General features: G+C 47.3%; 1 protein-coding gene across 2 annotated transcripts in view; it reads right to left on the reverse strand.

Annotated features, from left to right (window-relative positions):
• The window catches only part of RNF216 (ring finger protein 216), a 121,797-nt gene that overhangs the window by 65,763 nt on the left and 39,139 nt on the right, over positions 1-16,895 (reverse strand). For both annotated transcript variants that reach the window (XM_055410373.2, XM_055410371.2), the window contains exons 10-13: positions 15,468-15,518; positions 14,411-14,548; positions 12,941-13,089; positions 12,367-12,445 (exon numbers count right to left, since the gene is read on the reverse strand). In XM_055410373.2, the coding sequence (XP_055266348.2) occupies positions 12,367-12,445; positions 12,941-13,089; positions 14,411-14,548; positions 15,468-15,518 (417 nt within the window). The remainder of the gene's footprint in view (positions 1-12,366; positions 12,446-12,940; positions 13,090-14,410; positions 14,549-15,467; positions 15,519-16,895) is intronic.

Genomic DNA, 16,895 nt, shown 5'->3' on the forward strand with positions numbered 1-16,895 from the left:
CAACATGCTTTCGGCTGGAAAACAAGTCTTTTTAAATATGTGGGGAAAAAACTCTGATGGTTACGTGGTTTCTTCCATGTTTAAAGAGCACCCAGGACTAAGAACAGCAAACACACTGGTGTGGAGCCACCACAGAGCAGCAGCAGCTGCTGAAGGACGCGCCTGGCCTCTCGTCGGGCCCCCTCCCCAGCACCCCTAGACCCACGGGGGGCTGCGCGCAGGGGAAGCCCCACTGCAGGGAGGAGCCTCTGGGACAACCGGGCCAATCGCGTCCACTGCTGGCCCCAGGCAGGCACCTCCACTGTCCTTCCTGACCGCTGCTGCCCCTCCCCGACAGTCCCTGACCAGCCCTCAGAAGACCATGTTTCTTCAGCCAATCCAACCTTCTGGAGAAGGAAGTCACACAGCACTCGAGGCACTACGAAAACAAACTGGCCTCGGGATTGGAGGGTTTGTTAACTGAGGCCACGGGAGTGCCGTGTGGCCCAGGTCTTGGGTCACCAGGTCACCCCCTTTATAGTAACACCACTGACAAGACTGCCCAGTTCCCCTAATGCTTGCTACCTCAGCCCTCCCCACCTCCCACTCCCTCCTTCATGGTGCTCAGGGTCCACCCTTCTGGCACTGTGATCACTAACATCCGGGCTGTCAACAGCTCTCTGGAGTCCCCAGAACCAGACCCACTGTCCTCACTCTGCTCTGCGAAGCCCTCGCAATCTGGGGTCGGACTCTCTTCCTAGTCCATGCCCTCCTGCTCCATCACACCACCTGCTGGCTGACCACTCACACTGCTTCACTCACGTCAGAGGCCCGGTCCCCTGCTCCACCCACTTGGCTGCAGTCAGGCCGAGACCCTGCTCCTGCACAAGCGTTTCCTGACTCTGGGAGCAGCCGCCGTCACAGCTCCCGTCCTCGCTGGGCTGGCCTCCCCGGCTCAGAGCTCAGGAGGGCTGTGGCTGCCCCTGTTGCGTTTCTCCAAGCCCGGCAGTGCTCGGTCAGTATCTGAATGACCAGATCTGACCATAGCCCCACAGGGCAGAGTCCTACCTGCCCTGCCACAAGTCGAGGCTGAGGGGGTGGCTAACGAACGTGTTCAGAGAAGAGGGAAAAAATGCCAGGGACAACAAGCCCTGTGGGGGCTTCTGCACAGTGACCAGACAAAAGTTTCTAGGAAGGACCAAGTCCTGAGAAAGGGAAGAGCCCACACGCAGGCAGAGCCTGAGAATGAAGGCTTTAGGGGCAAGGGTGCCACCTGGAAAAAGACCCAAGCTGGCAGAGATAAGGTCAGGTCAGAGTGGGTGCTGGCCTCGGAGAGAACAGGAGGCCAGAGGGCCGAGGTAACAAGACAGGAAAACAACACATGTTTTTAGCAGCAAAATGTGACAGAAGAGGGGACAGGAAGGCAAAAGGACAAGCTGTTGTCAAAGACAAGAGAAAAAAAACGATGATTTGTTTCACTCTCTTTGGGCTAAAATGTAGATCAGCTTATCAGACGTAGGGAGCTTTTGAAACTTAAAATGCTTTTCATATTCATGCTTCTGATGGGAAATAAAACTGAAAAGTGCTTTTATGGGGCTATAGGGATCTGATCTGAGAAATTCTCTTAGCCTACTTCTCTTTGAAAACCAAATGTCAATGCCAGTTTGAAAGTCCTCACTATTCTAGAAATCAGAGACTCTGGATTGGAAGGACACTCAAAGGCTCATCTGGTCTCCCTCCTGGCCTCTAGGGTGGACTGCAGGTAGCAAGGCATCCCAGAGGAAGAGAATCTGTTGAGGGCTGTGCCTGAGCCTCTGGCAGGGCTCTGCGCCAGGCCCCAGGACCCCATTTCACTGGTTATGGGATGGTCCAGCAATCCATTCTGGATTCCTGACAGGCAGCTCAAGTCTGTTTTCCCAGGGAGGCTGGAAAACATCAGGGCTCCATCAGGTGTACAGAAGAGTTTCACACCCACAGAGGAACCCCACACACGCAGCCCGCACTCCGAGGGGATGGTGAGCCCTTTAACCTTCCCACGAACAGCTGCCGACATTGTCCTGTTACGTCATGCATTCTCCTCATCTCTTAAGGAAGGGACTACGCCATGAAACAGAACACTTCAGTGAAGGGTCTCACCCGTTTATTTCCAAGAGTGAGTGCTTTCAGAGCACAGACACAGAATTCAAACCCATCTAGATTTCTATTTGTTTTTCAAATTACCTTGCTATGAAAAAGCGGAAATACACACAAACATAAATAATATAATGAATCCCATGTACCCATCACTCGTGTTTATAAACTACTAGCTCACAGCCAATCTTGGCTTCCCTAAACTCTGTCTGCTCTGCCATTCTCCCTCTTTCAGTACAATTTCAAAGCAAATCGCAGACTATACATCACTTCATTTGTAAATATTTCAGTTTGTATCTCTCAAAGACAAGGACTCCTAAAAAACCAACCTATCATACCTAAACCACACCTAACAACACACAAATAATGATAAGAAAACCCCGGATTTGATTCCTGATGTCGACACCTGCTGGCTACGTGACTTTGAGGGGACAAGGGGCAGAAGGCCCCTCAAACCCAGCAGGAGCTCTACTGGCAGGCACCGGGACTTCTGCGGTCTCAACTCTGATGCTTCTGGGGCTTCCTTTGTGGCTCAGCTGGTAAAGAATCCGCCTGCAATGTGGGAGACCTGGGTTCGATCCCTGGGTTGGGAAGATCCCCTGGAGAAGGGAAAAGCTACCCACTCCAGTATCCTGGCCTGGAGAAGTCCATGGACGGTACAGTCCACTTTCACCCCAAGGAGCCCTGACAGGACGGGCTCTGACTCTCAGCAGGGCAGTACACCAGCTTTCTCCTGGGCTCCTCCCGCTGACCTCGGCGGACTGCCCTTGGTTTCCCAGCGCTGCTCTGAGTTACCAAGGCAATTCCCAGTCCATCTTCTCAAGGGGCATTAGCATGTAATACAGACGCAGAGCACACAGCTGCCATGCAGCTTCCAAAGAGATGGCAGAGCTGGCTCCTTAGCCTGTTACACTGGAGATGAAGGGCAGTGGGTGACGTGGGTCTGGGTGGTCGATCCCACCTGGCCTCTGGAGACGAGAGAGGCCCTTCTCATTCTTGGTATGTTTGTCTCAAAGTCAGGGAGGACACTGAGGAGTAAAGACCATTTACATTCTCAGCGACCACACAGCAATCAGAAAATGCCCTTGAATTCAACAGTAAACACAAGAAATTCCACCCAGAGGCAGCTTCAGCAGAGGCTCCATTCTGATTTTGCCTGAACATTCCTCTCTGCTACCTCTTCCCTTGCCTACATTCCTTCTCCCTGACACAGGCACCCAGGAGGATACAGGGTTTTTCGTGCTTGTGTTATTACCATAGCAACAATTTCTCTTCTACCTGGAAGGCTGGAAGCCCTGCAGTGCTCTGTGCTGAGAATGCAAAGAGAGGACACTATCACTTTGCACTCCAACATACACGCAAGCCCCTCCCTCCTCAAGGACATCACGATGAGGATCACGACAATTAAGATGCGGACAGCCAGTAACACACTTAGTGTAAAGACAGAAAGGAGGCAAATGACTCTATAAAAAGATATTTTGTAGATTATCAATTCTTGAAGGATTTTTAACAGGAGGACTTTTTTTTTTTAGACATGAGATTTCTAAAGACTCTGACTTGAAATGGATCTTTCCTTTGATGAGGCCACAGGCACAGAAAAATGCATTAAGTGATATTAGCAAAATGTCTGAAAGCACTAAACAAGTAATGTGGTTTCCAGCAAGAGAGGCACTCAAGAGCTTCTGATGCCCGAATGGTGTGTGAACACAGGTAGGCTGTTAGGAGTCTGATAAGCAATGGCCAAAGGCGGCCAGAAAATCCACAAAAAAGGGTCAGAGTTTCTATTTAATGAAGTGCGCAAACAGACCTGTTAATCCACAGAATCTCTTTAAGTACCACAGTGTATTTTAGGAAAACAACAATAGACAGACAAGAAGCTGTGTCCTTCTGCTAAAGGACAGTAAAAGGAAAGGCAAGCAGCCCCCACCTCCAGGCCTGCTGGCTGCCCTGCACGGGGGTCAAGACACAAAAGGGCAGCACCCTCCCACGAAGACAACGACCAGCGAATGGGCGATGGGGACGAACCGCAGACTGTTAAAAATCTTCCCCTTGTGACTGACTCTGAGTTCTCCAGCAAAAGGTACTGTTTTGTCTCCAGGCCTTTCCCACACTCATTTCTTTGAGTATCATTCCCTGGGATGCCAACCCTTCTGAACAGGGATAAATAAAAAATCAACAAGAAACCTGAAGGGAAGAGACCCGGCAGTGGAGTGGCTGAGACACGAGGGCAAACCCACGAGCAGCCCGCTTTAAGGCACAACTCTCCCAGGGCGGGGAGGGGCTCTCCTCTCAACCTGAACGCTGTGGGCTCAAGTGACAACAGTCATTTCTGACAGAATAGACTGGTCAGCAAAAAATTTAGCTTCAAAACCTATTCCCTCTCCACTGTGACATGCTAGTAAGAAATGAAAATTTTTGAGTACGTGATTTGAAAAATTAAGTGGTGCTGTTCAGTTGCTACTTCGTGTCACCAGGCTTCTCTGTCCTCCACTATCTCCCAGAGTTTGCTCAAATTCATGTCCATGGAGCCAGTGATGCTATTGGAGGTAAGGGAGGAGTCCTCTTTTGGCCCTCTGACGGGCCTTTACAGCTGTCCCCGTTAGGGGAACTCTGTGATTCTGCGGTAGCAGGTTCTGCAAACCTGGGGGAGGAAGCGCCTCCTGTCCAGGAGTTCCTTTGCTCACCCGAGCCTGCACGGCACCTGCACACACTCGGCGTCAGTCTCCGCCTTCCCTGAAGGGCAGCGGCTGCTTTACTGACTGAGACAAGTGATGGCCAGCAGGGTAAGCACCTCAGTTACATTGTGTCATTTAATGCAAACCATCCCACCCCAGCCCCAGGTATAGATTTATATAGAGATACAACTGACAAGTCATTTACAGAAGCTCCATCAAACAGGTGCAACTGTTCTCATTTTACAGATAAAGGAAACGTGGCTCAGGGAGATGACGTATCTACCTAGGTCATGATGCCGAAAAGAGGAAGAGCTCGGATTAAGCAAGAGAGGTTTAAGAGCAAAAGCCTCGTGTTAACCACTCCTTCAGACCGTCTGCTTAGTTGCCTCGCGAACAAAAGCTAGGGCACCCAGCAAAGGGCTGGCCCTGGAGCAGAGCGTTGAAGAACACTTCTCATGCAACTGTATTAAAAAAGAATTCTCAAAACAGAGAATTTACCAATACAGCCCAGCAAAAAAAGTACCCGTCCCACACAATGCTGACACAGGAGAAAGGAAAGACCACCGCAAAAGCAAATACGCAGCAAAGTGAGTCTCATGAATGTTTTCTCAGTGGATATAAAAGTTATGTTGATACTATACAATGTACCATTATGTGTACAATGGCACTGTATCTAAAAAAGTTATATACAGAATTAATTAAAAAATACCTTATCAGCAAGTCATAATCCTTGTGTGATAGTAATATCAAAGATCACTGATCACAGACCACCATAACAAATATACTAATAAAAGTCTGAAATAAGGCAAGAATTACCAAGATATGCCGCAGAGACACAAAGTGAGCAAATGCTGTTGGAAAAATAGCAACAGACTTGCTCAATGCAGGGCTGACAGAAGCCTTCCATTTGTAAAAAAATAAAAATAAAAAACTGCAGTATCTGTGAAGTGTAATAAAATGAGGTATGACTATATAAGAATACAAACTATTTCTGTATGGTTGAGGGGAAGTAAAAATAAATGTTTTATTCATATTGGCATTTCAGTTTAACGCAAGCATATTTTTAGCTTTCCCTATTTTGGGCACATATCTATCTCCTTTTAAAATAACTATTGCAAACAACAGTAGAGATGGCATTTATTTAAGTTTTATTAGGGAAGGCAGAGTAGGAAGAAGTAAGCAATATTTGCTTTTCGTTGCCTTTATTCTTCCTGGAAACACACAAAAAAACACACATCCCTAACTGGAAGATCTAGCTTCTCAAACACAGTGTTTAATGTGCTAAGATGTCAAGTAAAGAGGTGTGTGGATTTGAGACGCCTATGATGAACAGACTCACTATGCTATTCACTATGGGGAATTTTAAAAACTGGAAGTTGACAAAAATATTAAGACAAAGAGAGTTAAATCCTGAAACCTTGCTGCTGTAATGCCAGCTCCACTCAGCGCTCAGCGGGGGATGGCTCACAGGGCTGGCCTTTGGGATCCACTCTGGGCTGTGTGTGGTGGCAGGGAGGCCCCACTTTGGGTTCTCAGCACCACCACTTTCCCTCGATGGACACTTCCGTGGATGACTCCGGACCTATGAGAGCCTACAGCCTCGCAAAGCATCCTTCCTGTCACACCTGCACACCACTGCAGCCTGGGCTCTTTAGGTGGTTCAGCCAGAGCCCCCGGGCTCTGAAGGAAGCGACACCTCGGAAGAAGCAGGGGCAGCTGAGCGCTGAGGAGGAGTTCCCACCCCACCTCACTCCTGCGTACTCGCATCATGCAGCCTGGACTTCCACACCAGGAGATGAGCCCTCATCTGGTGATTTAAAAATCCTTTTGTTATCCAGACATTTGGTTCTTCTCAACATTACTCCCTGAATAAAGGACCTCCCTGAGAGTGGGAACAAGAAGATCAGGCTTCATTCACATTTAGATAAATGTAAAGGCCTGTGCTCAGCACAGGAGTCAGCTGACTGGCTGGGCCTCAAATTATAGTGTGGCCAGTAAGTGCCAACCATCCACTGTCACAGCTGGAGCTGCCCCGGCACTGACAGCTGGTCCAGGTTCATTTACATTCTCTCCACGAAGCTACTGAGCTCCTGCAGGCGGCTGCAGATGCCTGTTTTTTAGCAACAAACTGGTTCATTGCAGATGTGAATTTTGGTGATATTTTTACTGCTGTTGAGTCAGTTAACACTGAATGCTACCAAGGACAGGATGGGGCCTAGAAAGCATGAAAAAAGATGAGCAGAGAAGAAGCTGGCAGGTGAGAAAGCTACATAAAAACAAGGGTAAGTGACACTGGGAAAAGATGAGAGGTTACACAATCACATTCACATTCTTGGGCTCCACTAAAAGACATCAAGCAAGGGGGTCTTCACGGTTATTCTGATTAAAGTGTCACCACACAGCCATCTCCCTAACAGCACCAGCTTCATGAGTATTCCTAAACCTCTACCTTGTGGCCCCAGCTACCTTTCCGGAAAGCTCTACTTATACCTCTGAGTTTATGAAGCAAAGTCATGATTCTAGACAGGTAGAAAGAGGTCCAACAGGGAAATTTCTGACCCTAAAAAATATTCCAGAAGCATCACTTTCAAATCTCTTAATGTAATACCCCGCAGTCCCAATTCAAACACATCCAATCCACTCCTAAAAGCAGCATGTTAAAAACAAACTGATGAATTCTTATCTGAGAACACACAGGACACAGGGGGCCTTGACAGAGGCACTCCATCGCATCAATAAAACAAAGGCTCTCTCCACATCTCATCAAAGATGCAGTGTCTTACTCTTCCGGGGTCTCAGGGGAATGATTCCAGGCATTCAAGCCCTCCTCCAGATAACGCATCCATATAAACGCCTCATCTCGGAGTGACAAGCTCCTGGAAATTTAACTGGAGTTCAGATTACTGGCAGTGACACTGCAATAGGGAAACAGATACCCTTAGTCTCAAAAGGGCCAAACTGGCTTGTGGCTCATTTCCTGAAGAGGAGGAATCCTCAAGGATGAATGGCTGGTTCAGCCATCTAGCTGAAGAGAAAGTACGTTATCAGGAGAACAGGAACAGGTGAAAAAGGTAACAGCATCTGCCCTAAAAACAATGACATGTCTGACGTGAAACCCTGAATGAGCAGAGTGGTCTGCTTTGGTACTAAAAGAATTCTGTCAGCTCTCCTTACGAGACTGTTTCGCTGACACACACACTTCTGAAAAGCCCAGGAAAAAACCTTTCCTCATGGAGTGTGGGTGCCACCTTGTGGCGAATCTCTCCATGGCTCCCAGAGGAGGAAATATGAGCCCATTCCAGTGTTCTTGCCTGGGAAATCCCATGCACAGAGGAGCCTGGTGGGCTACACTCCATCACAAAGGGACTGAGCATGCACACATACACAGTCACATTTTACTTTTAAGTTCTCCCTTCTTTTCAAAGGACAGGTGGCAAGTTCTTGGTAAGTATTAACTGTTAACCGGCTGTCACTGCCTCAGGTCCCCTGAGAGCTTTCCCTTCATTTTTCACACTGGGCCAAACACAAGTCTAGAACGTGAATGGTTCTGTGCTCAGCTGAGGATCAAGTCCTGAAGCACACTGCAATGGACACACTGTGCAATGCAGCCTCTTCACTGTAAAGCACTACTGAGGGGCATCAGAAGTTGTGAACCACTGGAAAAATTATTTTCAACGTAGACAGCAAGACTCGTCAGGTCATGCTTCCCTAAACTCACCCATAAACTGCCTCCGGTGACCTAACTCCTCCAGGGCCCCACTCCAGCCCCCTCGAGTTCCCACACTCCATTCTGTTTTCCCCCAGGACTCCCTCCTTTCAATGTTTCTGACTCCGGACTCCAAACCCTCCTACAGCCTAGACCTCCCGTGCTCCTGACCGTAGTCACGTTCCAAATAAATACTGAGCGCCTGCTGTGTGCCAGACCCTGGGAAAAGGACACTTCTGAATACTTCCCCTCTCAAAACTCAACATGTCCAGAACAGAGTTGATTGCCTCTCCTGGAACCTCTTTCTAGTCTGCTTCCAGTCCTGTGTGGATAGTCCGTCATCCACTCAGAGGTTCACACCAGAAAGCTGAGCCATCCAGGTTTCTCCCCATCCAGTCAGGCCGCCGCCTCCGCACCCGATCTCCCCACTGTCTTCCCTCTGCTCTCCCACCGTGAGTGCTGGTTCTCACGATCTGTGCCAGTCAGAACGTGCTGGGTTTGCTGCCGGGACAAACTCAAAATGCAGCAGCTCAAACTTATTTCTACATGTCTATCTTGGCAGAAGGAAAAGACAGTGAAAGATATGCTCTCTCTCCTTTTGAAATTGCGGTAAAAACAACATAACATGGATTCCACCGTATTAAAGGTAGATTGAAAGACTGAGGGCAGGAGGAGGGGACGACAGAGGATGAGATGGTTGGATGGCATCACCAACTCAATGGACATGAGTTGGAGCAAACTCCAGGAGACGGTGAAGGACAGGGAAGCCTGGTGTGCCGCAGTCCATGGGCCTGCAAAGAGGCAGCCACAACTTAGGGACTGGACAATTACCTCATTAACACATTTTAAGCGCACAGTTCAGTACGTTAACTACATGGGCACTGCTGTGTGGCACATCTCTAGAACTTCTGCATTTTGTGTGACTCAAGTTCAGGGAACCCATGTCCCCTGCACTGGCAGGCAGATTCCTAATCACTGGACTGCCAGGGTTGTCCTAGACTGGCCTTTTACAGGGAAAAATCTTCACCAATCAGGCAGGCAATAGATAACGGAGGACTCTCAACCTTCTCTGGATGCATCTTCTCTAGACCTAAGCGTGTAAATTTCCAGTTTAGAGAGGTTTTCTACGTCGGGAGCGTGCAATCTCTTGCTCCCTCTGGTGTCCGTCTGCAGTACTGCAGGTGCTCCGGAGCTGCTGTCAGACGCCCAGCTCCTTTTTCTTCTCAGCAGCCTTTACATGAGCTTCCCAGGTGGTGCGGTGGGTAAACGATCTACACGCAGTGCAGGAGGAGCAGGTTCAATCCCTGGGTCAGGGACACCCCCTGGAGGAGGGCATGGCAACCCTCTCCAGCATTCCTGCCTGGAGAATCCCATGGACAGAGGAGACTGGCGGGCTACGGTCCTTGGTGTCACAGAGTCAGACACGACTGAAGCAAGCAGCCCGGGGCATCGAGAGCATGGTGGGTCTCATTAGCGCTCCGAGTTGGGCAAGAGAGGAGCCAGTTGTGTACAAAAGCTGGAACACTGGGTATGTATGTCCCACTTTTCGTTTTCCCTCGAGGCAAAAGCCACAGCAATGTAATGGCCTCTGTCTGCTACACTACGAGTCCTTGGGAACAGCAGCAAGCCTCTCAGCTCTCTCTTGTTCCCAGAGGCCTCCAGGCATCTGGAATATGCAGGGCCCTGTCAGGGCTGAATCAAGTGAGACAGAAACCAGTCCCCTGGGCAGTAACCCAAAAAACTGTAACACTGGATGCACGTTCCAACTCTTCCCTTCTCCAAGCGGAAGCTGGGAACCGGGTTTTTCTCCTGCTCTCTCTACACTAAGCCAAGGAAACTGGCAAAGGTGAGTGAACGTTCGCTAGTCCAAACCACTGCCTTTGTCCTCGGAGATCTGAAACCTGGCGCTCCCTTCTGGCCGTGCTTACTCAGGAAACAAGCCAGCCCCTTGGGGAAGTTCTCTGAGAAGTCTGAGTGCGAGATGTTTGTCCCAGTCTGCTCGTCCCTCCCCAAGGGGATGTGAGGAGTTGGGTGTTTCCTCCATGTGTGCCGCATGGGCTGGGGGAAGGACTCTGGGGGTGAGTTCCATTAATTTCCCTACCAGCTGACTGCGCTGTCTGGAGTACAGGAGCCGTGTAACTGGTTTCGAGATTTCTCACAAGGGTCTGGTCCATGTATTGTTAAATCAGTGTTTCTGGGGGGGAGCGGGGAGGAGAGTTTGGGGCTACCTGTTCCACTACCTTGCCGACATCACTTCTAAGCGTATGTTTTACCACACTTCCTGCATGTGACCTCTCATCCACACTCACACTGCATTGGCCCACAGAAACTACACAGGCCTCTCCAAGTTTGGCAGGGGGTGTATGCAGCTCCCACAGAGAGGAAGCAGAATACTTGGTTTTTCTGCCTAGGGTCTTAAGAGCCTGAAGGAGGCTTTTGCTGACATCCCAGGTTGGATGATCTCAGATACTCACGGGGCACTGTTTCAGACTCCCACGTACCCTGACACCTTCCTGTAACTGTCTTTGGCCTTCCAAATCATACACAAACACTTTCACTGGCAGAGTCTAATTTGGCATCATACCAGGAAATGTAATTTCTAGCTCAAGCTTAGCAATTCATGGAGACTCCCGAGGTGGGCAGGTGACAGTGATGTGCAGCTCTCCCCTAGATCACTCAACAGCCAGACCAACCTCTGCTGTTTCAGCCCCAGCCCTCGCCTCAGGATGCTGCTGAAGGCCTGCATGCACGGCCCTGGCCCTTCCCAGCTCGCGAGCCTGAGCCCTTCTCGTCACACTCCCAGTGCCAGTCGCATCCAGGCGGGGACCGCTCCCTGGACCTGGAACATTCCACATCCTCACTGTCACGTCACTCCCGCCCTGTCCTTCCGGTGGCTACTGCCTCCTGCTCTCTGCGTTCACGCCCCACCTTCTCAGGCATTCCAGTGGTGGACACACTGGAACCACGCAGGACAGTCAGCTACTCTGCTTTCTTAGTTGCAAGATGCCAGAGGCTACAGCCTGGGATGGGAACACATTACTAAATGGATACATCAACTGTAAGAAAATGTCCAGATTTTACACAGAAATATTATGTTGAAAACAAAATGAGTAGCTTCTCCTTCCTTTTCCAATATCCACTTTCATTTCTTCACTTTCCAAAAGAGCGGGGGGTGGGGGAGATTTTAACATTCAACTCTGCTCATTCTATTTTAGGAAAATGGCTGAAAATATACTTGTCTAGCTAGATGCCAATACTATATTCCTTAAAAACTTTTAAGTGGCTTATAAAAACGGCTGACAAATTTCAAGACACTCTCAGTTCACAAAGTAGGAGTCAAAGAAGAAAGACTTTCAGCAGCAAGGTGACTGGACAGCTTTGGTCTCACCCTACACGACTAGTCCACATGAGAACAGCTGAGGAAGTCGTTTACCAGATGTGACAGAGATGCCACCATGGTGCCCAGTTCTGTTAATCAAAGAAATACCACATGGACTTGGAAGGTGGCAGGATGTGTGTGAACGCATGTGTGAAAAGAAGTGTTTGAGCACAACAGGATGGCGAGAGAGTGAGCAAGAAACACACTGGCCCAGTGGAGAAACACGAAAGTCTTCCCAGCCTACACCACAGGCCTTGAGCAAGACGGCACACACCAGCGATCCAGACCTACATGAGTAAATTCGGCAGGTGGCCCCCAGCTCTGAAGCAAAGTCAACCACCTCACAAGGTACCAAATTCAACTGCTTTCACGCAAAGGACAGCACTCCAATCCTTCTCAGGGGTCAGCATGCAGAGGGCCCGCAGGGACTGTGCCACTAAGGCAGTCCATAATACCAAATTCAAATGTGAGTCTAGAAAAGGCATTTGCCTCCCTACCTTTCGACAGCGAGGATTGGGACAACTGAACCTCTTCACGTCACTGTCCAACAGAGCAGGGAAGCTGCAGGAGGGGCACCTAGAATCACAACAGCAGAAGGAAGGTGATTCAGAACACTGAAGTCTGACTGTTCATTCAGAGACGGAGTTTTCAGCGGGAGAGCCACACCTCCCTTTACTCCTTACTTCTCATTAAAACACAGACTCAGGTTCTCTGTGCTGCTCTCACCAGGAAGTGCAGGTGCCATTCTGAGTCCGGTCTCAGTGCAAACCACTCAGCAAACACCTTCCTGAGAATTCTACACACGTCATGTCTTCTAACTCAATTTTGCACAAGGACTATAGCTAGAAGCCAGATGATTAAGAGGTCCCACGGAATGGAGGTAAAAATCTGAACTGCAGATTTTTCCATTAATAAAATTAGTCTCTCATTTCAAAGCAAGAAGTGCCAGCAAACCTGCAGCGAGGGCTCTGCCGTAGGACCTCACCGCCACAGTGAGAGGGCCCAGGCGGTCCCAGTCTTCCTAACGGGGAGCGAGGTGACAGACGACACTCTCTGACTCTGGGAACTCACCTGACAAGCTCATCAGCGTAGGCTGCTGCCACTTCTTCCTCTGCTTTTCGCTCATAGTATTTATACAGGATGGTCTGGGGAAGCACCTTCTCCAGTTCACTGGCTGGGAATGAGCATGTGCAGCTGCCCTCCATGCAGCTGAGCTCTGACTGGAATGACACCGCCAGGAGAAAAAGGGGGAAAAAATGTAACCCACGTTTTCAGAAGCACACACACAAAAATTTCAGTGGTTAAATGCATCTTTCAAGGGAAAGAAAATAAACAGTGGTTCAGAACACAGGCTCTGAGATGGTGAAGGTCCTCTCTTCTTTGAGAAAGCACTCTCAAAATAAGAAAACCATGAAATAAAAACACAAAGTCCATCTCTGATTCCACCTGAGGACCTCTACCAGCCGAAACCAGAATATATGAAGACGGGAAGTAGATGAGGACAGGTAAATGGCTTAGCAGCTTAAAGGAGGACAGTTATAGCTCAGGTCTGAAAAGAAGGTACTCAAGACAAGCACGCTGACTCTCTTTCTAGTTCCTGGAAAAGATGGAGGTCCAAACCTCTCGCACGGCAGAGGTGAGTGGGAGGAGGGGCGGGGACTGACACAAGGCTACTGCACACTCCAGAGAGGACAGTACAGTGTAAACATGACTCTTCTGTGCACTGGGAAATTAAACAGTCGCGTGACTCATTTTATTGTGATACATATTATACTGCAGTGGCCTGCAACCGAACTTGCAATATCTTTAAGTATGCCTATATTCTGCTAATCACAACCACTCTCTAAGTAACTGCTACTCAGCCCTTGACTAAACTACAACTGATTTTAGAAAAATTGATGTCAAGTAGTTTGATTATTGGTGGGGCACTTATGAAAACGAATTGTGGTTTTCAAGTGTTCGTTAAGACAAAACTCTGAATTCTATATTGTGTTACGTTAGTGTAAAGAGAAATTGACTTTGCACAGAGAAATATAATCTTGCATAAAATGTTATTCATTTTAATACAACTGTATAAAATCTTTTAAAATTTTTGTTAAAAAAATAGTAATTTGAAGCCTCATATATTCAATACAGGCTGCAGGATTCTCTTTTGGTGTTTATCCTTCATTTTATTTAGGAACAGGAAGAGGAGTGAAGAAGTTGGTGCTCCTATGAGCCAGGCATGAGAGCATGAAGAATTAAACCATTCCCTGAAAAGAAATCTAGTGCGCTTAGGACCAACGTAATCACACAAATCAGAGGCTGCAGAGGAATCCACACATCAGCATGTCTTTGCAGAGTCCCACCTCACTCCAAAAAAGGCATCTCCATGAGGCACACACACTTGTCTATAATGCGGTCTCCACAGACGCTGTGTGGACACAGCATGTCTTTGCAGAGTCCCACCTCACCCCAGAAAGGCATCTCCATGAGGCACGCACACTTGTCTGCAAGTGTGGTCTCCACAGACGCTGTGTAGACACACTGCACCGTTCTTACCTTCCCAGACCCGAAGACTGCCTCTTGGGCGTATCTGATGAGACACTCTTTGCAGAATAAGTGAGCATCGGCACACTGCGTCAGCTCCTCGAATGGGAACTCCCCATAGCAGCAGCGGCACTCAATCAGCTGGCCATCCTGGAGGCGGGCAGAAACACGTGAAGTTCCCTACACTCAAGTAGAGGCGGCAGTCATGCTTTACATTCCCCCACCCCAAACACATTACGAGGTGAAAAGCAATCCCTGGAAGCCATAAAACAATGATGAGCTGTTTTCTGCTGTAGAAATCTAGCTTAAGATGCCAGTACAAATATGACTACATATTAACAGCTAAAGACAGTACAATTTTCATGGTTTTTTGGGGGTATTCTTTGGCATCATCCTTTGTATAAAGTTACCATATTCATGAATTTCATCGTACTGGCAGGATTATAACATCTATAATCAGATGCTAACAGTCAGGAACAAGTGGCATGTGGGGTATTATCTTAAAATGTTTCAGAAGTTGCATTTTGCATCTTGTTATAAGACAAGAGTGTGATGGGGTTGTGTCTCAGTTCAAGCTTTGTCTTAAGGGACTACTGAAGCCATATAAAGCAGCATTTCAAGTACTGTGAGTACCAGGAAACTTACCCTTTTTATTAAGGGCAGTAACTGATCCAGTCATTAGTTCATTTCTACCATGTTAGAAAAGGCCACGATGTGAGGATGGCTGATATCACACAAAATCCATCTGGTCCTGAGGTTAAACATATCTCTTCTTTCTAACTCTGAAGTGACATGTGAATTCTAAATTTTGCTCTAAGAGTCTATCTAACGGATTCCAAGCAATGTTTAAGACAAACAACTCTAACAATATTATCTTCCCTCCAAATCTAATTCAATTTGGATGCAATGGTTTAATACCTGATTTTAACTTAGTTGAACCACAAACTCAGCAGGTCAACAGCTGAGTTAAGGGAACCAATTTGTCATCAAAATGCGTAGGAAATGTGAGATGAGAAAAACAGCTAATGAAAATACCCAGAATAAGTTAATTAGATGAAATTTCAATTACCTTTTGATACTGTTCTTCATTCATCTGCAGGGCAAGCAAAAAGTCTTCATGCTGAGGAACAAAAAACCAGACACACAGATGCAAATTTAGTCAAGATGTCATAAACCATTTAGCATTTATTTTCATAAACATAAAATAACAATTAATAGTCATCTCTTCAGTTATATAGTTTACTAGTTTAAAAAGTTAACTGATAATAAATTTAAAATGCATCAGAGTGCTGTATGTAAAAACGGAAACTTTACAAGTAGGAGAGTATATGGAGAAAACACTCTTAAATCTGACTCAAACTACAGAAGAAATAAAAGACTGACATAAAACACTTATTAAGAGTGTAGAACAGCATGTGAGTAAACAAAAAAACGGAATGGGTAAAAACCAAGTTTGACAGCATACTTTGCTGGTAAGGCTATCGAGAAACGGGCACTCTTCTACATTACTGGTGAGAACGCAAAAGAGTGCAACCCCCACGGAGGGGAATTTGGCATGATGTTAACAGTGACCTAACTATCTACACTCTAACTCATCAATCGCACTTATAGGAAATCTATTCCAAAGTTACCCTGGGGCAGAAATACGAAATGATATATGCAGACAGTTATTTATCATGGCACTATCTGTAACAGCAGAAACCTGGAAAGAAGCCTGAATGTCCAGTCAAAGGGCAACAACTGAGTCAACTCTGGTACTGCAGACAATGGCACACTAGGCAGTTTTTAAAGGAAGGAGAAAAATCTCCATGGATTGCTGTGGAGTCATCATCAGGATGCACTGTTAAGTGAAAAGGGTAAGGGCAGAACAGTGTGTACCTTTTAGGTAAGAAAAAAATGTTCTATATATATACACACACACACACATGCTTTTACATAAAAGAAGGAAAATAAACAAAAAACTATAAAACGGTTATAAGAGATCTGACCTCGCAGATATCCTAAAGAGTCTTGGGGAACTCAGGGGTCCATGGGCCAAATCTGAGTTTGAGTTTCTGGTCTAGAAAATACATACAGGCACACTTCATTTTATTGCACTTTGCAGATAGTGCTCTTCAAAAAAAAAAAAAAAGGAAAAGAAAAAAACCCACAAAAACTGAAGTTTCGTGCCTTGCATCAAAGCAAGTCTGCTGGTGCTTTTTCTCCAACAGCCATTTGTTTACTTCATGTGTCAGTGTCACTTTCTAGCAATTCTCACAATAGACTTTTTCATCATTACTATTGTATTTGTTAAGGTGATCAGTGACCTTTGATGCTACCACTGCAACTGTTTGGGGTGCCACGAACTGCACCATAAAAGCGAACTTAACCGATAAATGTCACGTGTGTTCTGACTGCTCCACTGATGGGCCATTCCCCATTCCTCTCCCTAGTCCTCGAGACACAGCAATACTGAAAACAGGCTAATTAACAACCCTACAATGGTCTCGAAGCATTC

The sequence above is a fragment of the Moschus berezovskii genome, chromosome 27, assembly GCF_049115385.1.
Source record: "Moschus berezovskii isolate FMDL1 chromosome 27, NW_MosBer_1.0, whole genome shotgun sequence".
In the NCBI taxonomy this organism is placed as follows: domain Eukaryota; kingdom Metazoa; phylum Chordata; class Mammalia; order Artiodactyla; family Moschidae; genus Moschus; species Moschus berezovskii.